The sequence below is a fragment of the Hyaena hyaena genome, unplaced genomic scaffold (assembly GCF_003009895.1).
Source record: "Hyaena hyaena isolate Hyena2069 unplaced genomic scaffold, ASM300989v1 scaffold_101, whole genome shotgun sequence".
NCBI classification, from domain to species: Eukaryota; Metazoa; Chordata; class Mammalia; order Carnivora; family Hyaenidae; genus Hyaena; species Hyaena hyaena.
In genome coordinates, this window is record NW_024080733.1 from 2,803,069 (window position 1) to 2,828,170 (window position 25,102).

The following is a 25,102-nucleotide window of genomic DNA, read 5'->3' on the forward strand; positions in this document are numbered from 1 at the left end:
CCCCAAGCAGCCCGTTCACTAGTCTTAGGGCACTTTCCACATTGGGCTGCATTTCCATTTATGTGTGTGTCTGTCTGACCTAGAGCAAGCTCACTGACAGAGGGACCATGCCGCTGCCGTCTCCTGTAAGACAGGCACGTAGCCAGTGTGCGTGAACAGGCAGGAGTCAGGGTGTGAGCCTGAATATCTCAAAAACACTTCTACTTCCCACCTTTGCTGTCTGTGTGTTCTTAACGGAACATATTAGAAAGCAGAGTGTCCCCTTTGGTAAAGTGACATCTCTGGGTGACATTTGCTCCTGATCTGAATGTTCCAGACCAGACACATCCAATCGAAATGTCCAGCATGAGAACTCTTCCCAGTAAGAACCTCAGAGCATCAGAAGCCCTTCCCAGTAAGAGCATCAGGGCATCAGAAGCCCTTCCCAGTAAGAGACTCATGGTGTCAGAAGCCCTTCCCAGTAAGAGCATCAGAAGCCTTTCCCAGTAACAACATCACAAGCTCCTCCCAGTAAGAGCATCAGAGCAATACAGTCTGTGCTCACACAACACAATGCCGTGGAAGCCAGCGAATGACGCATCACGCATATCAGCCTGTGAGCACACGCCGAGCAGATAAAAGCCAGCTAGCTTGTTTCTCTTACAAGAGCTGTTCCTGGTAAAGATAGTTGATTCAGTGGTGAGTAGAAGTGGTTGAATTATGTGATGCTTTGAAAGGAAGCAAAAAGCAGAAGAGAATTCAGCAGCCAACCACCCCACAGCTGCACGTCACAGCAGAAGCCACCGTATGTGCTTGTGTACAGACCTCCTTCCCCATTTGTGAAGGTGACAGAAACCTATCGAATTAGCTACTTCATTTTTAAATGAGCCAGTTTATTATGTGGCGATGTCACCTCAATCTAAGCTTTGACATTCATAGCAATGTTTTATAAAAGTATTAAATGAAAGTTGCCACGCTGAAGAATATGGTGTCACATATGGTGACGTGTTAATTTTCAGCTACCCAAGGAGTCGTAGCTGGAGAGCTCAAACATCACTATACTGTCTTCTATCTCTTTGAGGAAAATCTACACGGGTACCCAGGCAGCTAGGTCTGTTAAGTGTCCGGCTCTTGATTTCAGCCCAGGTCATGATCTCACGGTTTGTGAGATCGAGCCTCAACTCAGGCTCTCTGCTGACAGCCCAGAGCCTGCTTGGGATTCTCTCCTGCCCTCTCTCTCTGCCTCTCCCATGCTTGTTCTCTCACTCTCTCTCACTCTCTCAAAATGAATAAAAATTTTAAAAAAAATGAAAATCTACGAACAAATCCTATATAATCCTATATAACATATTGATGAGAGCATCCTTCAAAGTTTACCCCAGTACTATCTCTGATTCGTAAAGCTTGCATGCTGGACAACTCAAGAAAATAATAGTTCTCACGATCTTAAGGATTTTCTTTATTTCTAAAGCTTTGGTTTTGTTTCGTTTTGAATGCATAAACAGCCCTGTCCTCCCTCCCCGCCAGGAAAGTGGTCCAGTGTTCTTCAAACTATCACCTCTGTGGTTCAAAAGTGATATTTATTTTCCCTCCCCGGGAAGGACTACTCTTATGCTCAGACTTAACCTTTCTGCTGCTGTCGGTCCCATGTCAGGGGAAAGCGAGCAGGTGCAGCACGCAGATGTTATGGGTCATGAATGTGCCCCAGCCTGTGGGCTCTTGAGACATGCTCCAGCTCTGCCAGGGAGAGAATCTGGGAATGCACCCCCAGTTCCCCAGGGATGGCATATCGGTGCACACACAGGCTGGCTCAACCATTCCTGGCCATCAGGTTGCCTCTATTCTGCTTCTGCTTCCTTGGTCAGTGCACACACACACATCCATGCGTGTGCACACACGATTATGGCTCACACATAAACTTAGAAATATCATATGACAGTCCTGCAAAGGAAGCCTCAGGGCACAGACTGTTCGACTCAATGACCTACCTTCAACTGAAGAAAGAGTCCAATCAGCACAACGGGACACTGTAGACAGCCAGCCAACAGCCACTTCCTTGCCTTCTTCCTTAACAGACACCTAACTTTATCTAAGTGGCAAAATGCCCATCTAAATTCTACATTTCTCAGGCATCCCAGTCACCAGGACGACTGACAAAACATTTTAAGAGCAGGTGGCCAAGTGGGACTTACAGACAGCTGCTCTAAGATGGGACAGTGGACACATGCTCCTCTAGCCTTTCCCCACTTCCTGTTGTTTGTTGCCTAGAACGAGGGTGTGATGGATGGAGCTACAGCAGCCCTTATGGGAACAAGAAAACAGTATAGATTTGAGCCATGGAACCAGCGCCAGTAACCAGATACTTCTGGACTTTTATTGTATGCAAAAAATGAATATGTTTCAATCAATGGATATGCGTACATCAGTGTGTCTGATGTTCTGTTACTAACTGATGGACATGGCACATAACTGATAGAGAAGATCAAAGAGATACGAGAAGAAAAAATAACTGTTGGAGAAGATCGAAGAAATATGAGAAGAAAAAAATAACTGATGGAGAAGATCAAAGAAATATGAGAAGAAAAAAATCCTGGAGGAAGGTCTCAGAAGGGAAGGAGATCACAGGATTGCCAAACAGAAAGAAGACAGACAATTGAGAGAGAGGCAAATCTCCTTCTTGGAAACAGAAACAAAGGAAAACAAGGATGATGAATGAACAGCAGTTTGTGAAGCCCCACTGAGGACCTGACAGACAGAAACTGATAGCCAAGGGAAGGGCAAAAGGAGAGCGCTGGCGGTGCAGACACAAGCACACAGTGCACCTCCCTGTGACCCTGGGACGTGCTCTCTTGGGGGGAGGCGTGGTGCAGGCCCAGGAAGCTGGTGGCTCAGAACTCTCACTGGCTGCCCTGGGATGCCAGCTCTGCGTACTGAATGGGGGTTGTTGTGAGAACATACATGCACCACAGAACAAAGCAAACCAGAATGGCCACGTTCCAATTCCAGGTCCTCTGCTCACCAGTGGGGAAAACTCTCAATCTTTCTCTGAGCACATTTTCTATAGCTGCAGAAGGGGAGTCATAATAGCAGCAACCCCAGGGCACTGTCATGAGGAGCAAACCAGTTAACGATGCACTTAGAACTGGCGCCTAGGACGCTCTACAGCCACGATGTCTCTTGACATCATGAGCCAGCATGCTGAGTGGTCTGCTGCGGGAGAGAACAGCCAAAGAAGAGAAACCAAGGTGCCGGCACAGGGAGGGGAGTGCTGGGCACTGGCCAGGCCCGCTGTGCATGGGTGCAAGAAGACGGGATTCAGGGCAGGGCCGCTCCAGGAGGGAGTTCCCAAGGCTCCGCCCCACCTGCCCTCGGGTCCTCAGCCCCTGGCCTCAGCTACCCCATCAGGCAGACACCTCCCCGCCCAAGCCCTACCCCCACCCTGGCACGCCCACCTTCTGCATCTCCACTGGGAAACCCCTAAGCTCCCGGTTCCAACCCACACTGGAGACAGCCCGCCAAACCCCAAACCCGGCTGTGTCCCAAGTTACCTCCTCACCCCCCTCCCCAGGGCCTCCCTCACCCCTGCCCTGCCTTCATTCTCTCCACACTCCTTTCCAATGTCCTCAGTCCCAAATCACAAGACGGCCAGGACTCCTCCCATCAGGTCCCTGCGTACCTGCTGGGGGAAGGGGGACACCTCTGCGGCGCTCTCACACTGTCTGCATGCAACGCGCACCTCCGAGGGCTTAGTTCTGGGTTTCACGGCCCCTCAGACAATCCCTCCTGCCGCTCCCTCCGCACCTCCTCCTGCACCTCCCCCCCCACTCCTAAGTGCCAGCTTCTCCGCAGACCACACGTGGCCTGAGCTAGGCTCCCCTCCACAGGCTGCACACTCGCCTGGCCTCGCAGCGACCCATCCCCAGCCGGGACGCTCAGACAAACTGCCTGAGGCCGCAGCGCCCAGCGGCCCTGCACACAGAGCTGCGTGAACAAGCACAACCTGAATGTCTAGTCCCCGGGCTGGAGACCTCAGACAGTGGGAGGGAATCCGGGCTGGGTCGGGGACCACAGGCCTGAAGGCAAGGACAGTGTGTCACATGTGCCTCATGCACTGGGACCAGCGTGCCCATGGGCTGTGCGCAGAGTAGGCACAGTCCGCAGACGCACTCCACGCAGCCCCCTGGCCACAGGGCCTGTGCTGGCACGGAGGCTGGGAAGTCCTGGGTCCATGGCGTGATGAGCCCTTTACTTTTTACTCAGATTATGGAAACATAGGTAATCAGCTTACTGTTGCAGGAAAATACCAACTTTAGTATTAAGGTTCGGGGTTTTGGTGATTCCTCCATAAGCCACTTCTTGCTGCATGTCATCTACAGTCCACATAACTAACAATCCGCCCTCGATCACGTGCCACATCATCGGGGCTGAAACCAGAAGTGAGGTAGCCTGTGGAGCACGGAGACCACACGGCTGGAGGCTAATGCTTCCTCTGTGCGTCCCTGGGCCAGGTTCCTGTGGCCCCCTTGAGAGAGGCCAGTAGCAAAACACAGACATAAATCACCCAACAATCAGGCACGGGCTATAAAACTTTATGCAAGCATTCATAAAGGTGAGGCAGTGTGAAATACTATTTTTCTTTTGATGACACTTATTAAACATGAGCAGAGCACATATTAAGAACAGTTTTCCATCCAGCGGGTTTGGTCTGACGAGGGGCTTGACCCTGAGCCGCATGCGGCAGTGAGGGTGGCTGTCCCTGCAGCACCAACTCTCCGGCCCTGGGAAATGCATGTTCCCTCCCCAGGCCGGCGAACCAAGCATTCGCTGAGGTTTTCTCCAGGAGATGAAAATACTTCAACTTAATACATATGACTATTTACTTAGCAAATCTTGGCTTGCAAATTCCAACTTCAAAAAACAGTGAATAGGGGCGCCTAAGTGGCTCAGTCGGTTCAGCATCTGACTTCGGCTCAGGTCATGATCTCACAGTTCATGAGTTCGAGCCCCGCGTCGGGCTCTGTGCTGACAGCTTGAGCCTGGAGCTGCTTCAGGTTCTGTGTCTCCCTCTCTCTGTTTCTCTCTCCGCCCATCCCTGGCTCTCACTGTCTCTCTCTCTCTCTCAAACATTAGTAAACATTTAAAAAAAAAACAGTGAATAAATAAATGAAAGTGGAAAGGGATTTATCAGCATATTAATACATTATTCTGTATCAGAAACACCAGATTAGATGATGAGTTGAAAGGAAATTCGAAACTGTGAGAACAGCGTAGGGGACACTGAATGTAAAAACAGGGGCCAGGATGCAAACATGCTCATAGGAACTGACAGCAAAATCATTAAGATTCCGAAAAGTCCACAGAGAAGACGTGGAAACACAATTAGCGGGGGAAGAAACCTAAAGGCTGAGGACGCAGAGGAACAACTTTAGTCCTTACTAGTCCACATGAAAATCAACCACCACAACTGTGCTTTCCCGTCCTGAATCCGAGGAGACCGTTTTTACAGCACGGAGGGTGGTGGGTAACACAGGCCCCCCGGCCCCCCCGGACGAGGGATACAGGGGTCGAAGCATCTGTTGAGGTATCCTGTATCGGCGAGGACATTTCTTGTCCCCTTTTCACCGTGACTGTCACACCGCGAGTGCCCGTCCTCCGGGAAGAAGCCCGTGAACTTGGTGGGCGAATCGCGATTGGTGCCCCGAAAGCCCCCCGACTCCTCAGCCCCCCACTCCCTTCTTCCGCAGGAGGGGCTGGAACACTCTGGATGGAGAGTGTCACCTGTTACGACTGCATAACATGGCAAACAGACGAGGAGAGAAATACATGTACACACACACACATACAGACAACGTACCTGCTCCTGATGTGCTGAGGGGAACCGAGGCACCGGAAGCTGCCGTTGACCATGATGGCCAGTCTTGTGCAGAGAGCCTGGCATTCCTCCATGCTGGGGGAAAGGGCAGGACACGCGTGAGCGAAGGGCGCCTTCCAGACACCGAATGGTCCAATCGACAAGTAGACAAAAACACTACTGTTGTCAGTGAATTTTCTATACACAAATTAGTGAATTTTCTATATACCACCTCAAGAAACGCCCAGAAAACACTATTAAAATGCATGTTTTAGGACCCCTGGGTGGCTCAGTCGGTTGAGGGTCCGACTTTGGCTCAGGTCTTGATCTCACAGTTAGTGGATTTGAGCCCTGTGTCGGGCTCTGTGCTGACAGCTCGGAGCCTGGAGCCTACTTCAGATTCTGTGTGTCTCTCACTGCTCCCCCACCTCAAAAATAAATAAACATTTAAGAAATAAAATAAAACAAAAAAGATGTTTTATGTAGATAGCCAATGACACAATTGACCAAAACTTAGCAGCATTTCATTATCTGAGGAGCAATGGTTATCAGGAGAGAAGCTGTTAGCAATGGCATGAAAATATAAACTAAAAACAAGTGACCTTCACAGAAAATGTGCAAATTTTATTTAAAAAAAAGCAATAAGATCTACTAATAAACCTAAATGAAATCTTGAAACAATAAAAAGATGTGTCACTAGAAAGAAAAGACTGAATATATTTTAGAAAAAGAAAACTATTATAAATGAATATTACTATGATATAAAAATTATTGCAATATAAAATAGTATTAGTATATGTCCGTAGAAATATAAAACATGAGAAGGATATGAATATAAAATGTAATAAATGAATTTTATATAAAATATAAATGTGAATTCTATTTACAATAACATATAATATAAAATAAAATATAACAAATGACATTGTAACTTGCAACCATAATTTGGTTTGCAGTATTATATAATATTATTTCGGTATAAGATATGTAATAAAGAGGGGTGCCTGGGTGGCTCAGTCGATTGAATGTCCGACATTGGCTCAGGTCATGATTTCACAGTTCGTGAGTTTGAGCCCCCTGTTGCGCTCTGTGCTGACAGCTCGGAGCCTGGTGCCTGTTTCGGATTCTGTGTCTCCCTCTCTTTCTGCCCCACCCCCACTTGCGCTGAAGCTTTCTCTCTCTCCCCAAAAATAAACATCAAAAAAAATTAAAAAACAATATGTAATATTCGTAATTTGTGATAGAATTATATAGAACATAACAAATTATAAGGTTATGGTATAATGCCAGTCAAAATTATAAAGCATATCTTCACAATTGTTTAATGAGAGGTAGAAAAACTGTTAACACGAAGAACAGTAAGACGTGTTCCAGAAACTATTTAATATTTGTTCTAAGGCTCAGATAATTCATGTAAGGCATTATAAGGTAAGGTAAGGCTCAGGAGGTACAGGGCAGATCACAAGAACAAGGTAACACCGTGCGGAGTGAGGCGTTCACATCTTAAAGACATCAGTGTTGGGAGGATGGGAGCATTCCTCCTGAGCATAACAGCGATGGCAGAAACTATGAAAGAAAATGAGTTGACAATACAAAAGTGCAAACTTCTAACAAGTGTGTCAAAACGCAGCAAACGAACATTAAAAAAAAAACTACAATGAAATAAACTTAAAAAATTTTTTTTAGGAAGGGGAAGCTGGATGGCTCAGTGGGCTAAGGGGCCAACTTTTGGTCATGATATGAGCCTGCTTGGGATTCTCCTTCTCTCCCTCTCCCTCTGTCTCTCCCCTGTTCACATTCTCTGTCTCTCAAAATAAATTAAAAAACTCAAAAAAAAAAAAAAAAACCTGTAACAAATGCAATGCATAGGAGTTAATACGTTCAGTGTATTTTAAAGTTCATTAATTTATTTTTGAGAGAGAGAGAGAGAGAGGACACATACAGGGAAGGGACAAAGAGGGACACGGAATCTGAAGCCTCTGAGCTGTCAAGAGCCTGACACAGGGCTCGAACCCACGAACCATGAGATCATGACCTGAGGTTAAGTTGGTCATTTAACCGACTGAGCCACCCAGGCGCCCCAATACATTCAGTATAAAGACCCATTTTTGTTAGTGTAAAAAAGAAACTATAAAAATGCAATCCAGGAGGAAGGGCAAATACAGAGACTATTCCAACAACTGTCCACAGGTAATACACGTGCTGACAAATTAGAAACTTAACCATCAAATAAGTGAGCTTAAAATTCTTTTCCAGCCACAAAGGCATTTGCCAAGTGTGCCTTTGCTTGTTGCATAGGAAAATGTTTCTCCCATCTGCAGTGCAAAAAAAAAAAAACAACAAAAACAAAAACAAAACCAAAAAAATCCCAATGAATTCTCAGATCAAAAAAATACCTGCAAAGTTAAAAACATCATCTCAACAATCCTAACCTCCTATACTGTTGGTGGGAGTGAAAAATTGGCATGACTTTTCTGAAAACCCAATTTGGCACTAATCTCTTTTCTAGGAACTTACCTTAGGAAACACAGAAAATAGGAATGCATATAACAAGTTATTTATAATAATAAAAATCCAGAAACCACTTCCACAATAGGATAATATGACACTCAAGTAAATGGGAGTGCATCCGTGTGTTAAACAGCCATTCAAATGAGGTTTCCTAAACTCCATTAATTGCAAAGGAAAAAAGAGTAATGCTATAGCAATGATAAAATGGCAGTGCATGTTGGGAAAATTGCACATGAATGTGGGAAAAAAAGGGAAGGAAAAACAAACGAAAAGGTTGACTTTGACAATACTTGAAAAGTGATATTAATGGTAGAATTCCTTTCCTTCTACCACGATGTGTTAACCAAATCCCCTAGAGGAATCATGTACTATGTTTACTACAGAATGGACATAAAATGGTCTGCTCATTAGGTCATGGTACGTTCAGATCAAGGTTATATCGGTCAGCCTTCCACGCAGCTAGAGGCGGGTGTGCGACAACTCAGGTCAACAAGTAGTACAATTTCTGGGTCTTGTCAAAATAAGGCAAGCTGCTTGCCTTGGGTTCGGGTTCTTTCTACTTTCCATGAGCTGGACTAGAAAGTCAATTTCAACCATGAAGATGAGGCAAACTCACAAGTGAGTAAGTGAACTGGTGGAACGACTCGGCGTCCTTGGATGACCTCCGGCTCCAGCACAGCCCACCAACATGAATCATTAATGGAGGAGAGAAGAAACATGTCTGATCTGAGCTACCGTAATTTGGGGTCTTTGTTGTAATAGTTTAACATGGAATCTAAGTAATGCGTGCTATTAACATTCCAAATGCACTTTATAAATCTTTGTTTTTAATGTTTACTTATTTTTGAGAGAGAGAGAAAGAGAGTGTGAACAGGGGAGGGGCAGAGGGAAAAGGAGACACAGGATCCGAGGCAGGCTCCGGGCTCTGAGCTGTGAGCACAGAGCCCAACGTGGGGTTCTAACTCATGAACCGTGAGATCATGAACTGAGCCAAAGTCAGACACTTAAGCGACTGCGCCACCCAGGCACCTTAAAATATGCTTTATAAATCTTTTTGTGCAAACATATCTGTCTCTATTTCTTTAGTAAGTTCCAGTTTAGGGGCGCCTGGGTGGCTTAGTCGGTTAAGCGTCTGACTTTCGCTTAGGTCATGATCTCGCGGTTCGTGGGTTCGAGCCCCGCGTCGGGCTCTGTGCTGACTGCCAGCTCAGAGCTTGGAGCCTGTTTCAGAGTCTGTGACTCCCTCTCTCTATGACCCTCCCCTGCTCACGCTGTCTCTCTCTCTCTCTCTCCTAGAAATAAATAAAAATATATAAAAAAAATAAAGCTTATAAAAAAAATAAGTTCCAGTTTAAAATTTTTATGAGTGCAACACAGATGTCCTAATTAAAGCGGTTGAACGTGAAGTTTTCTCTATTACATCCTTAACCAGCTTTGATGAGCAGAGATCCAAATAACAACTGATCTTAATTAAGGCCTTGGAGGGATGACTTGGTCATTTCAATGGAGTTGTTATTAGCTGTCACACAAATAAGATCTCAACATGACATCTCTGCCCAGACGGCAGAGACGGAGAGATTTTGAGGATATTCAGCATCAGGAAGAACGTACAAACGCCAGGTGCTCTATCTATATCAGAGATATAATTTCTGATGATTTACTCTGAAAACAAACACCGTGCTTCCCTCGGGGCATCGGGCTGACTGGAACAGAACTCTGGTCAGGTGGTGCTAAACCCCTTAGGGCTTAGCATTGTGCTTACAGCACAAGTCAGGGTTTGATGTGTGAGCAAAAGCACTCTGGTCGTTCTCAGCTAGACTCAGTTTAACTCCTCTTGGTGAGTCCATGGCAAACAGCGTTCTTAACCTCAGTTTCCTGCCCCATAATTCTTCCATGGTCCTCTAGGTAAGGAGTAAGAAGAGGAACAGAGACAGGACCTCAAAGTTAAGAGGAAACTGTGCTATTTGGAGACTTTTCAGTTGCAGGCAGCTGGTTTTGAAGCCCAGAATCCATCACCGGCTGCCGCACTCTCCATTAATCGTGAGTCATTTAGACCTTTGTGTTGCATGAATATGGCCAGATTTATAGAAATGAGGACACATCGTTAATGTGAAACCGCATGAACGGGAGGACATAAGACAGAAATTATAGTGACATGTGGTCTTTCTGAGGGCAGTCTGCAATAATCATATGCAATATGGATATTACAAGGGACTTTTAACGGGACCCGTGTTTCTCCAGTAGGAAAATGAGGGCTTAACAAACACCAGCATAATGAATACAAGAATGCAGAGAGTTTCTGGGATTGGCACAGCCAGAGATCATTTTAAGCAAAAGCATATGCATATTAGAAAGTAGAGGATTTGCCAAATGTATTACATTTCAGTGTAGCGTTTAATTTTCTGGAAAGAAACAGAACCAGGACAAAAGGCTAGGGCAGGACTTCTGGCTACGGCCGAGTGAAAAACTTGGCAAATCTTTCCCCCCAAAATCAACTAGAAAACTGGATGAAATGAACAAAAACAACCATTCTGGAATGCTGGAAAATGACTATAGGGATGCAAGAATCTTAGAAATGCTTACAATTGACACACGGCTGCACTTGGGGTAAGAAGGGTGCCAATCCACGGCCAGCTTTACGACGTCCAGCTGCTAGCAGGGCAGGGGAGCCCACGAGGACTGGAAGCTTCTCTGTGCTCACCTGGGGCCCATGCCCGGCAACACTGTCAACATCAGTGACTTGTATAGAGCCCAGCAAACAAGAAGGGCCGACAGCTCCAGCATCTGGCCTGAGGGGGGCTATACTAGCTGATATTGTGGCTGGGGCATGGGCCTAGCCTACGGAGGCCGCACGTACATGCAGTAGAGGTCAGAGAGGGCCTGCCAACCATACGCCACACGTGAACCTAGAGACTATCCATATGCACATCCAGAGCCCAGCAGAACCCTGGAGAAAGCAAGACTGGGCCGTATGAAGAGGCCTGAAAGTGGAATGTTCTCCCCTGGGCACACACAGACCCACCGGCAGAAGACAGAATCTGGGTTGGGTCCGGGTGCCTGAGGACAGCCTCTGCCTATGAAAAACAGGTGGTGCCGAGGTGTCTGGGCTTTAAAAAGTCAGCATAAAATTTAGCATGCAAACTGTACGGCGGCACCAGGAGCTACTCACCGCAGGGGAAAGGGATTTCATAGATTTATCCCAGGCAAAGACACACTCACAGACAGACACACACACAAAAGAAACAGACAAACCAAGAAGAACAAAACTAAAACAAAAAAGAAAACTGCCAATAACAACAACTTCTGGGGAGGAAGAAGAGTCAAAATTCAGAGATGCTACGATTTGTTAAAACTTGTGAAATACCCAGTTTTCAACAAAAAAGTGTAACCTGTAAAAGAAAGGAGAAATTGTTTTCCATACTCAGGAAGAAAAGCAGTCAGCACAAACTATTCCTAGGTGTCCTTAAATGCTGGATTTAGCAGAAAAAAATCTTCAACGAAGCACCTCTATATATGTTCAAAGCATTAAAGGAAACAATGTTTAAAGAATTTTTCTAAATTATGATAGAGTTTCTGAAGTAGATTGAAATTATTTTTTTTTTTTTAAAGAAGGACCAAATGGAATTTTTTTAGCTGAGGAGTATCAAAATGAAATGAAAATTTCACTACAGGGCCCACTGCAAATCTGGGTAGCAGAAGAAAGCATCAGTGAACTTGAAGATAGATCAGTACCATACGTTTTCACCCATATGTGGATCTTGCGAAACTTAACAAAAAACCATGGGGAAGGAGAAGGGGGAAAAAGTTACAGAGAGCGAGGGAGGCAAACCATAAGTACTTTTAAATACAGAGAACAAACTGAGGGTTGACGAGGGATGGGGGAAAGGGAAAAATGGGCAATGGGCATGGAGGAGGGCACATGTTGGGAGGAGCACTGGGTGTTGTGTGAAAACCAATTTGACGATAAAGTATATTAAAAAAATAATAATAAATTTAAAAAACAAAACAAAAAAGAAGATAGATCAGTAAAGATTATTGAATGTGAAAAGAGAAAAATATATTAAAAAGAAATGGGCGAAAAACACAGATCTGTAGGACACCATCGTACATACACAGAAAGTACCAGTGTAGGAAAAAGAAAGGAAAGGAAAGATAGAAAGAGGCAGAAAAAAAATATTTGAATAAACAGGGGCTCCTGGGTGGCTTAGTCGGTTAAGCGTCCGACTTTCGCTTAGGTCATGATCATGCGGTTCGTGGGTTCGAGCCCCACGTCGGGCTCTGTGCTGACTGCCAGCTCAGAGCTTGGAGCCTGTTTCAGAGTCTGTGACTCCCTCTCTCTCTGACCCTCCCCTGCTCACGCTGTCTCTCTCTCTCCTAGAAATAAATAAAACATTAAAAAAAAATTTTTGAATAAACAACTACCAAAATGTCCCCACAGTAGGTGAAACACATTAACCTACACATTCAAGAAGCACCACAAACCTAAGGAAGGATAAACGGAGAGATGTACATCTGGACACATCAGCGTTTAACCGTGAAAGTCAGAGAGAAAAATCTGAGAGGTGCAACCCGGAAATGACCCAGGATGTACCAGTGGGCATCAGAAGTGACACTGGCTGGCTTCTTCTAAGAAACGACATAGGTGAGAAGACAGAGGTGACACGATCATCTGGACAATGTGAATGAACATCACACTTCACCCGGGTGGCTATGATCAAAAAGACAGAATGTTGACAAGAGTCTGTGGAAACCAGGAACTTCATTACCGGTCCTGGGAATATAAGATGATGAAGCCACGTTGAAACACAACAGGGTTCTGCAGTTTCTTAAAGTGTTCAGCACAAACTTAACACACGACCCCGTGATCTGGCCCCTGCGACACTATCCGAGACAGATGAAAGCGTATGTCCATAGAATGACATTTATAAGACTGTTCATAGCACCTTATACTGAAACAATCCAAGGGGCTATTGACAAGGAAGGACTAGACAACTGAGGTCAAGCCACACAGTAAGTGAAAGAAGCCAGATACAACAGACTGCTGTTTTTATTATCCTGTTTACATGAAATATCCAGAAAAGACACATGTGAGCTAGAGGCTCTGGGACTTTGCATGGGGATGATCTAAAAACACACATGTTGATGATGTCGGAAATGACCCAAACCTGATTAGAGTGACAGGTGCACAGAACTCCCATTTTTCTAAAAAAACAAAACAAAACAAAACAAAAAAACAAAAAAAAAGCAAACAAAACCAAAAAACAAACAAAAATCACTGAATGGTACATTTAAAGTGGGTAAATTATAGGGTATGTAAATTACACCTCAGGGGGGAAAAAAAAACCTATTTTAAGAACAGGCAATGTTTCAGGGCGCCTGGGTGGCTCAGTTGGTTGAGCGTCCCACTTCAGCTCTCGTCAAGATCCCACGGTTTCTGAGTTCGAGCCCCACATTGGGCTCCCTGCTGTCAGTGCGGAGCCTACTTTGAACCATCTGTCCCCTTTTCTCTCTGCCCCACCTCATCTTGTGCTCTCTCTCTCTCTCTCAAAAAAAAAAAAAAAAAAAAAAAAAAAGCCAGCATTTAGTCCAGCAGTGAAAACTCAGGGATCCTAGACAAACCCTCAGGGAATGAGAGAAGATTAAGAAACCAAAAACAGAGGGGCACCTGGGTGGCTTAGTCGGTTAAGCGTCCGACTTTTGCTTGGGTCATGATCTCGCGGTTCGTGGGTTCGAGCCCCGCGTCGGGCTCTGTGCTGNGCCCCACATTGGGCTCCCTGCTGTCAGTGCGGAGCCTACTTTGAACCATCTGTCCCCTTTTCTCTCTGCCCCTCCCCTGCTCATGCTGTCTCTCTCTCTCCTAGAAAAAAAAATAAAATATTAAAAAAAAAAAAAAAACATATTCAAAAAAAAAAAAAAAAAAAGAAACCAAAAACAGAGCAAAGAGGGTGAGGAAATATCTGCTCCCACGTGAAGCAGCATGTGTCATCCCTTCCATGCGGGCTGACTTCACTCAGACCCTCACGGCCGCCACCAGCACTTACTATAGGAACAGGGTCTGTGATGTACGTGTGGCAGGATTGTGCGTGTGGATGCACAGCTCTCAAGAGAATTTTCCCGTATACTGATGCTGGAGCCCTCGGGAAAGTCTCCTGAGCCTTCCTCACAGATCTCATGCTGCAAATGATGGGTTAGCTTCACATCTCACCTCTGACCACAAGGGGTGGATGGCCCACTGCAGCACGGACTCGCAGTGGGGGGGGGGGGGACACTCCTCCGGGGCCAGGGGTCTCACCATCCACCTGTCTTCCTGTCTTGCTAGGAATTCCCAGACTGCAAGGCCCTGGCTGCCCTTTACACAGGACTCCTCTCAAAGTTGTGTTTTCACTGAGCAGCCTTGAAGGACGAGGTGTCGCGCCCCCACTTCATGATGGTTCACTCATCAGCTGCCATCAAGAGGAGGGTCACCATGTAGGTGGCGTCCTTCCTTCCCACCCCTTGTGTGCAGACGTTGTCTGGGTGGCCAGGGCGGGGGAACCAGCGGGACCTCGTGGACAGTGAGTAATAAAACCTTTCACCTCTGACCCGGGAGTCTCGTGTCTTCTGGAAACACCCAGGAGCCCGGCATGCCAACTTTGTCAGCTTGCGAGCAAGGCAGAATCTCGGCTCCTTTTCAGCACCTGACGTTTAGCTCAGTGTGTGTGTTACTTGTGCACAGTCAAAGCCGTAAAGCCTGATCCCCGTTACATCTCAGATAAATCATACTGCTCACTGTCCACGGACGGGTTTTTTAAAACCTAAGACTTGAGGTCTTGTGTGGCCTAAAGTAAAAAAAAAGGCCAAGGACTCTGAAATTCAACCAAGATGTTAATTCTGTGAGGAAGAAAACAGTAGACCCAATGCAGAAACTTGTGAAGTTCTCCTTCCAACCGATAGTGCTGCTGGGGTAAAAAGTCTTGAGGGGAAAGGCACTGAGTCCTGGCCTCTGGAGGCCCAGGGGAGGCCTCTGTCTGCAGGAGCGGCGGACGGGCAAGGGCGTGCCTGCGACAGTCGTCTGGGCTCACAGTCCAGCCCCAGCAGCTGTCGGCTGTCGGCCTTGGTTATGTTACCTGCTCCGTGTCTGTTTCAGAGTCCAAACCCACACGGCGGGGCTCACGGCTCCATCCCCATCGCCCTGGGGCTGTCCAGAGCCCGGCTGCTGGCCCCCCGCTGCTCTGCCTCCCCCTTGCTGGCCCCCCCACCACGCTCCCGGATTGGCCACGAGGACCTCGGCTCACCTGTGTGAGGTCAGCACCACCGCACAGCCTCGCCGGGCCTCCTGCTTTACCGCATCCCACAGGAACCGCTTAGAGCAGGGATCCATCCCGGAGCTGGGCTCGTCCTGAAGGAGAGAGCACTCGGTGACGGGTGCTGGGGGTGCACGTGGGGACACACAGGCCGCGCAGGGCCGGGCCCGGCCGGGAGGAACGCCGCAGCGCAGCCGTGCATCAGCCAAGCCCCTCCCTTGTCGTGAGGGCGGCCCCCTCGATGCATCGTCCGCCTGCACAGAACCTCACAGCCACCCACCTCGGAAAGACGCGCAAGAGCAGGAAGAAGCTTTACAAGCTTAGCCCCGTCACCTAGGGTGGCCTTTCCTGGAGGCTGGGGCTTTCTCCTTCGATAAACACCACAGCACTTACTCAAGAGAAATGGCTGTGGGCCGCGTGATGCCTTTCTAGGCTTTCTGAAGTCAGGGAGAGCTAAACGCATTTTTCTTAAGAGCTCTGGGTCATCGACTTCCCCAAAGAAAGAAACAGACAGACGGGAAGTGGACCCAAAAAAAAAAAAAATGGCACCAAACAGGAAACAGGCACCTGTGTTTTCTGCAAACCGGGTGATGTACGAGAATAGTTCCAGACACTAGGAGACAGAAGCTGGTAAGGAAGACGAGGGGTAGTTCTGCATCTTCCTGACCCCACGCTAGTGTCACACGTGGCAACCACTTGTCTGCTCTCCAGGGAGAGAACATCGAAGCCCCTTCAATGCGGGTCTTTACCCAGGGGCTCTGAATACGCCCCGACATCAGTCACCAAGGCTTGAGTTGGCCACGCATGTCGTGTGTGCTACTTCATGGACAGCTTCACTGAGTCCAACAGACATGTCAGCATCAGGACCACAGACAAGACACGTCAGGACCACAGACAGGACACGTCAGGACCACAGACGGGACACGTCAGAACCACACATGGGACACGTCAGGACCGCACACGGGACACGTCAGGACCGCAGACGGGACACGTCAGGACCGCAGACAGGTCAGCGTCAGGACCGCAGACAGGACACGTCAGGACCGCAGACAGGATCCGTCAGGACCACAGACAGGACACGTCACGACCGCACACAGGACACGTCAGGACCGCACACAGGACACGTCTGGACTGAATGCAGACAGGACAGCATCAGGACCGCATGCAGACGAGGAGGTGGCATGCATTCTACGTTCCACGCTGCGTGTGTTCAGGGACTCACAGAAGCCAACTCGGGTCCCAGCCTGAGCGCTAGCCCAGAGTCTAGGGCAGCCCGGGAAGCCGAGCACAGGGCTGTGAGAAGCAGGCGGGGCTGTGGCGAGCCAGTGACAGGGGTCCCCATCCCAACCCCGGCCACGTGCCTGGTAGGCAGAGTCTGGGGAACTTCTGCAGAAGGTAACAGCTTTGTAAATTTTTCATGTACAGAAAACCTAGTCTACACCCCACAGACCCGGGCAAGAGCTCGTACACACTACCACGTGTCAGAATAGGACCTTCTGCAACGGTCCTTGATTTGGGACCTTGCAAAGAACCAAACTTAGAGCAAAGCAAAAAAAAAAAAAAGCCTGCTGAGACTCCAGAAGATGCCCCATTACCTCACGAAGGCCACTTTTCCAATGCAGGCCTCTTGAATCCTCCACTTAATGAGCAAGAACAGAAAGAAAAAAAGAATTTGTTGCCCACCCGTCTTGATGCATCTCAGATTCTGTCCAAGTGGGAACCAGGGGGTACACATCAGTGATTCGTACCCCATCTATGGCACCCAAATAATGGCTTTCAGGTACTGTTTGAAGGATAGTACTTTTAGCTGGCTCTATTTCTTGGATCTCCCTGCCACAAATTCACACTTTCATGTAGCCACACTGGATTAATCCAGTTCCCAGATTATGGACAGCTTTGTCTCAACGCCACTGCGTATAGGCTCCACTGTCTTGCTGAGTGACCTGCTCTCCTGGCCACAGCCATCCTGCACCCGACACCCCTCATCAGGATTTGCCATGGACTCACGTCACTGCAACTGTGACAATCACATACCTGCAGAAACAATCACATACGCTCAGAAGCAACACACTACACGGCAAACATATATTGGTTTTCGGATTAGACGTGAATCCTGATATTACTCTAAAATACTGCGCTTAGGGCGCCTGGGTGGCTCAGTTGGTTGAGAGTCTGACTTTGGCTCAGATCCTGATCTCACGGTTGGTGGGTTGGAGTCCTGCTTCGGGCTCTGTGCTGACAGCTCAGAGCCTGGGGCCTGTTTCAGATTCTGTCTCTCCCTCTCTCTCTGCTCCTCCCCTGCTCATGCTCTGTCTCTCAAAAACAAATAAATGTTAAAAAAAGTTTTTTTAATAAAATATTGCTTTTAATGATAAATATTTACCGAATCTTCAATTAGATCAGTAACAGGGACTCTATCAAAAGACTTTTTTAAAAATTTTTCTGTAAAATTCCAATGCTTTTAGATTCTGTTTGGGAAATGTTGCCTTAGGGCAAAAGGCTTTGTTAGTGCAGATAACCAGCACTGCTGATTTGAATTTCTTCCCCGGAGGGGCTCTGAGATGCTCCAAGCGCCCTATCTGGAGATCCCCGGGAAGGCTGGGCTCTCCTACTCACCAGTAAGAGCAGGTCAGGTCTGCCCAGCGAGGCCAAGGCCGTAGACAGCTTCCGCTTGGTCCCCCCACTGTAGGAGCCCACCAGTTTGTCCACGTGGGTTTCCAGATGTAACCGCCTCACGAGGTCCCCGGCAACCTGCAAGCGGGGCGGGGTCCGCGATCGCCTCCCGGACCCAGGCTCTCAGCCCTGAGTGCCCTCCCCGCCTCCCGCCTCCCCTGCCCACCTCCACACACCTCCCTCCACCACCCAGGCAGGAAAAGAAGGAGCCGGTAGGGGTGGGGACTCTGCTGGGGGCCCGGGGGACAGTGTTGGCCAGAGCACGCGGGGCTGGGGCGCAGGGGGGCAGAGGGGGCGGGAAGCACAGTGGAGCCAGGGCCCCGAGGCCCAGCCACGCACAGGCGAGCGGAAACCTGGACGGAGGAGGAAATGGGGGAACAAACCCGAGATGGGGGTGGGCAAGACAGGACTTGGAGGGAGCAGAGAATTGAGAAGGGAGTTTTCAACAGTCACAGGGGCAAGAAATGTCCCCTTTCCACCTCGGGGCTGCAGCACAGCCAGCCCCCCAGGAGCTGGGCGGAGAAGAGGCCACGCGTCTCAGCGGCCACTACTGGGAAGCGCTGCATGAAGCCAGAAGACGGCGACTGTGCGCCACCCCACAGCCACCCCCACGGGAAGGAGGCTCCCGCCGGAGCACACAGCAGGCTCGCCGCCCCTCTTCTTCCCCTCCCCGCCCCACCTGCACCTGCTGCACCCACTCATGGCCCTGGCCCTCGCAGGGGAACCTGCGTATAGCCCGCCAGAATTCGGGTGCGCTACATTTTGCGAGTTCGGTTCCATCCACGGAGCCGGCTGCTTGCTCAGGGCTGGGACTGACCATCTATTAGGCTTCTAGCTCTCTGCACAGTTTTAAAATCTGACAAATGTGGAGGCGCCTGGGAGGCTCCGTGGGTGAAGCGTCGGACTCCTGATTCCGGCTCAGGTCACGATCTCACGGCCATGCGTTCGAGCCCTGCACCTGGCTGCGCACTGAGCGAGGAGCTTGCTTGGGATTCTCTCTCATTCTCTCCCTCTCTCTTTCTCTCTCTGCTCCTCCCCCCACTCACACTGTCTCTCTGTCTCTCTCAAAATAAATAAATAAACTTATATATATTTTTTAATTTGACAAATGTGTTACACTGAACTCTGTGACCACAGAGGCATGAACGCAGTAGCTCTGTTTTGCCTGCTTGTTTATGTATCATCATATAATCAACGTGGCCAAGATCCTAACTTCATTCAAATTTAGAAGAGGTGGGGAAAACTCTGTGTCCTAAACATCTGATAAAATGTAGGATGAACTAAATACAATTAAAAATAAAATGACTAAATAAAATATATAGTTAAATAAAAGATATGAACTACTCTATGTATTTTTTGAATAAATGCATAAAACTCGGGATGATAATAATGACGACAATATTATTAAGAAATATTGAGAATGTCTAAAAATATTGACACAGAGGCAACTGAATGGCTCAGTCAGTTAAGCGTCCAACTACAGCTCAGGTCATGATCTCAAGGTTTGTGAGTTCAAGTGCTGCGTCAGGATCTGTGCTGACAGCATGGAGCCTGGAGCCTGCTTCACATTCTGTGTCTACCTCTCTCTCTGCTCCTCCACGGCTCTATCTCTCTTTCAAAAATAAGCAAACATTAAAAAATAAAAAAACAATAATCCCTCTGGTCACCAAGTGATAAGCACGTTGGAAAGGAGACACTTGCTCTAGATTTCCCGCATTTCTGAAGTTTATACGCGAGGGGAGTTTGCTATAAAGGGAACCATGTCCTCTGGGAACAGGCATGCTGAATTCTTAGAAAGCTCTGGGCAAGCAGCGATCCTCTCTGTAAAACACCAGGGGTTTCGTGAAGAAAATGAAGCCAGTTCCTAATCAGCCACCATTACAATAACTCCTCTCTGTGGAGGGAGCTCAGAATGATGAGCCCGGAGATGGCCAACACTCAGGAGGCAATTGCCCCGGATGATGGGAAGCACCGAGCCTCACGAGCCTCAAGATATGAACAAGAACGTCTCCAAGTGTGCATTTACCCCCTGGGCCAGCTGGCAGCATTCGCCAAGCATCTGCCTCTTTAATCAAAAACTAACCAGGGGCAGCAGACAGAAACAAACGCCTTTTTAAGACTGAGCTCTGATTAGTCTCGCATCTCAATAGCTGCTTACAGATGCGCAGGCCTCCAGGGGCGGCCGATTGTCTTTGGTTAATGAAGCTGGGCAGTGGGTGAAGGGACCAGGCTTCCGCTGCACTTGCTCCTAACTTAACAGAGCATCAGTAAGAGATAAAGGCTGAGAAGATGACACAACAGCGCTTGGAATGAATCTTCATGGACCGGTGAAGGGGAGGCTCTTAGATTTGTCTCTGTGAATTCGGGGGCGCTTCCTCTTCTGCAGGATCACATCCCAAATGCCCCGCATAAGCCACTTACTTCTGCTCCTTGTTCAGAATCCAGGAATGCAAGGAGCATTCCAGAATCCCTGCAAGGGGCAGGAAAGGTAAAACTGTGCTGCAAGCACCTGCCATTCCAGCAGCTTCCGCCCAGCACGGCCTCTGAGCTGTCGGTCAAGGCTGTCAGCTTGGCTCGGCTGACCATGGCACGTAACAGACAGAATGACAGCTGCCTCCTGTGTTCGCAGGGCTGCGCCCCCCTCCGCCCCCCCGCAGAGATGGAGGAGGGGCCGATCTGCAGTTTCTGGCATGTTTCCATCCTCCAGAGCCCACCTGGGAAGCAGTCAGGCGGGGAGGTGCCAGGCCGCCACCTCTTCCTGACGCCCCCCCCCCATTTCCATACAATCCACGCCCTTCTCTGCAAGCCCAGGTGACAGGTCTATGAGGTCTGTTCCTGAATGAAATCAACAGTCCAGCAAACATGAAAGGCACTTGGAGATGAGACAAAGTTGCAAATAATGTCCCCTTTAACCCCAACTGACTTCCCTACTCAGATCTATTTTAAATACATAATTGAAAACAACACAAACATCTTGGCTGTGTTTCCTTCCATGTAATCAGATTGGAAACATCTTTCAGGTACGTTTATCATTTATCTATCGGATACGGTGGTTTCCTTCTCAAGGGGTCAGAGAGCTGTGTGGGGACCAGAGGTGTAAGCCAAGCATTCCTCAATGGGATGCTTTTCCGGAAAACCTCAGGGAGACTTACCTGAGGGATGCAGGACTCGGGAATCCCACGGAGGGTGCAGTAGTAACAGAGGTGTTCCCAGCCGGTCAGGAGCTCATCCAGGGCATCCTGCTGCGGACAGTAGCCGATGCGAACTCCTGCCGCCCCCGCCAAAGACAGATCCACAGTGTCTCTGCAGAGAGAAATGGCAGCACAGTCCAGAAAATTCGGTTCTCCAGACACACATCACCCAGTTCTGCAACGTGGCTCCATCAAAGAGAAGTTCGCTGCAGTTTGTATAATGCGGTAATTAATTTAGCATAAATGGGTTCAATGAATGAGTAGCAACCCACATGTCCAGGCTTGGTTCTAAGTCCACGATTGCTTTTTTATGTTAAAATAGAAATACAGAAAGCACAGAGCTTTGCAGGTGGCATAAGGCATGCCCAGTAAATGGCTATCATAACGATTACTTCCCTAGAAAAACAATTCATGAGAATTCTTAATGAATCAGGGGTACCTGGATGGCTCACTCAGTTAACCATCTGACTTCAGCTCAGGTCATGATCTTGCGGTCTGTGAGTTCGAGCCCCGTGTCAGGCTCTGTGCTGATAGCTCAGAGCCTGGAGCCTGATTTGGATTCTATGTCTCCCTCTTTCTCTCTGCCTCTCCCCTGTTGGTGCTCATTCTCTCTCTCTCTCTCTGTCTCTCTCTCAAAAATAAACATTTAGGGGTGCCTGGGTGGCTCAGTTGGTTAAGCATCCAACTTTGGCTCAGGTCATGATCTTACAGTTCGTGGGTTTGAGCCCTGCACTGGGCTCTGTGCTGACAGCTCAGAGCCTGGAGCCTGCTTCAGATTCTGTGCCTTTCTCTCTCTCTCTGTCCCTCCCCGACTCATGCTCTGTCTCTCTCTGTCTCTCAAAAATAAACAAACATAAAAAATTTTTAAAAAATAAACATTTAAAAATTTAAAAAAAGAATTTCTAATGAATCAATGGCTAAACTATCACTCAGATTCAGATTTTTAAAAAGTAAATTTCTACCATAGCATATACAATCTCTCATTGATCATAATGAAAACTCAGGGTCCCAGAGGAAACCCCATGCCCTCAAAGTGGTCACTCCTCATTTTGCTGTCCCCCCAGCCCCGGCGTCCACGATTCTGCTTCTCAATCTTAAGGATATGCCTACTGTGGGTGGTTTATATAAATTGAACAATGCAATATATGACTTTTGCACATGGATTTGTTCCCTTGGCATGTCTTTGAGTTTCATCCATGTTACAGCACGAATCTATACTTCATTCTGTTTCCTTTTATTGGTGGAAATGCACACAGCAGTTGTTAAAAAAAAAAAAAAATTACCACTGCCCTTTTACAGCTGCCAAAACAGAAGTCTGTGTGTTACTGCGGGCCCGGAGTTAACTAAATAACTCTGCCTTACACTTCTAAGTCTACCATTTTTTTTCATTCTGTGACCATTAGAAGAAAGATAGAAGAACCATCCATAAAATAAAGAGGAGAAAAAAGAAGATTAAAAAAAAAGGAAGAGGGAGGTAATTTTCGTTCTCATTAATAGACTTCCAACTTTTATTTGTTTAATGTTTATTTTTTTTTAGAGAGAGACAGAGAATGAGCCAGGTAGGGTCAGAGAGAGAGGGAGACACAGAATCCAAAGCAGGCTCCAGGCTCCGAGCTGTCAGCACAGAGCCCAATGCAGGGCTCAAACTTATGAACTGTGAGATCACGACCTGAGGTGAAGTCAGACGCCCAACTGACTGAGCCCCCTGGGCGCCTCTAGAGTTCCAACTTTTAGAGCAGCTTCAGATGTACAGAAAGTTGAGCAGAAAGTACACGAAGTTCCCGGACGCTCCCTTGCCTCTCACCCAGAACCTCCCCCATCACTAACAGCCACCCACCATCGCTGTGACAATTTGGTTTCAAATGACGAACCAATGTGGAGACACGCTTACTCACTTAAGTGCACGCCTGTCAGAGGGCTCACTTCTGGGGTTGTGCGGGTCTGTGTGCGTGTTGTGTCAAATCCAGAACATCACACATCAACAGTTATCACACGAATCTGTCACTGCCTTACAGACGCTCTGCGTCTGCCTTTCATCACCTCCTCCCTCCTCCCTGGCAATGGTTCTGTTGACTCCGTATTTTTGCCTTTTCCAGAACATCCGCTCGCTGGAATCACGCGGCACACAGCCTTTTCAGGCGAGCTTCGTTCCCTCAGGGACACGCACTCAAGGCTCCTCCGTGGCCTCTTGGGGCTGGAGAGCTCGTGTCTTACTGATGAATACTATTCCATTGCTTAGATGCACCCCAGTCTATTTATTCATTCACTTACTGAAGCGTATCTCTGTTGCTTCCTAATTTTGACAACTATTAATAGCAGTACTGCAAGCATTAGCCAACAGGGTTTGTGTGTGTATGTGTGTGTGTGTGCACACATAAGTTCTCAAATCATCTCAATAAATACCTAGGAGGAGGACTCCTTCAGGATATTGTAAGACTATGTTTTAGCTTTTCGAGAAGCTCACAAATCGTCCTCGGTACTGGCTATACAATGAGTATTTTCAAAATAGCTGCACATCCTCCCAAGCTTTTGGCACTGAGAGCATCTGGGATTTCTGGCTTTCTAACAGATGTGTATACATTGTTTAAATGTGCAATTCCCCAATGACATGTGATACGTCATGGGCCATCTGTATCTTTAGCGAGGTATCCATTCAGACTTTTTGACCATATTCTAATTGTTTTTGGTTATTTTCTTAGCGTCGGGTTCTTTGCATCTTTTGGATAAAAGTCTTTTATCAGATACGTGCTTTGCAAATATTCTCTGCCCGTCTGGGATTTGTGTTTTCACTCCCTTGGAAGCATCCTTCACCGAGCAGATTTTGTTCTTATTTTGATAGAGCCCAGCTTACTTTTTGAGTCATGCATTAATTAGAAGTGCGTTGTTTAATCCCTGTATATGTGGGAATTTTCCAGTTGCCTAATTTCTGTTATTTCTAGCTTAATGCTAATGTCATCTGAGAACATAATTTGCATGACCTCTACTTTAACATTTTTAAGGAGTATTTCATGGTCCCAAACGCGGTCGATCTTGATGAATCTTCCACATGAGCTTAAAAAGACTGTGCACACTTCTGCTGTTGGACAAAATGTTCTATAGATGTCATTCGAATCCCATTGATTAATGTGCCGTTTAGTTCAACTCTATTCTGACTCATTTTCCACCTGAAGGATTGGCAGTTACTGAAAGGGGGATGCTGATGTCCCCCACTTCTTCTCTAGATCCACTGTCTTGTCCTCACAGATTCTGACATGCTGTGGTGGGGTTTACACACATCAGGGGCTGGTAAATTCTTCTGGAGAACTGACTCCTTTATCATTATGTAATATCCTCCTTTATTCCTAACAACTTCTTTTTGCTCTGTCTGAAATTCACGGGAACATTCCATCTTTCGTCTCATTAATGTCAGTATGATGTATCTTTCTTTTCCCCGTTGCCTTTAAGCTATCTGTGTCTTTACATTTAAAGTGGGATTCTTTTAGAAAACATATAGTTGGGTCTTATCTCTTCTCAGTAGTTTCTATCAATTGGTGAGTTTCCACCAGTTACATTTACATCATTATATTTAAAGTGATATTTGATACACTGGATTATACTAACAATTTTCTATTTGT

General features: G+C 47.3%; 1 protein-coding gene across 1 annotated transcript in view; it reads right to left on the reverse strand.

The window, feature by feature from the left end:
* ABCA13 (ATP binding cassette subfamily A member 13) overlaps nt 1-25,102 on the reverse strand; it is a 326,881-nt gene that overhangs the window by 13,225 nt on the left and 288,554 nt on the right. The window contains exons 59-62 of the mRNA XM_039235661.1: nt 21,450-21,600; nt 18,241-18,375; nt 15,616-15,719; nt 5,834-5,926 (exon numbers count right to left, since the gene is read on the reverse strand). Of these exons, the coding sequence (XP_039091592.1) occupies nt 5,834-5,926; nt 15,616-15,719; nt 18,241-18,375; nt 21,450-21,600 (483 nt within the window). The remainder of the gene's footprint in view (nt 1-5,833; nt 5,927-15,615; nt 15,720-18,240; nt 18,376-21,449; nt 21,601-25,102) is intronic.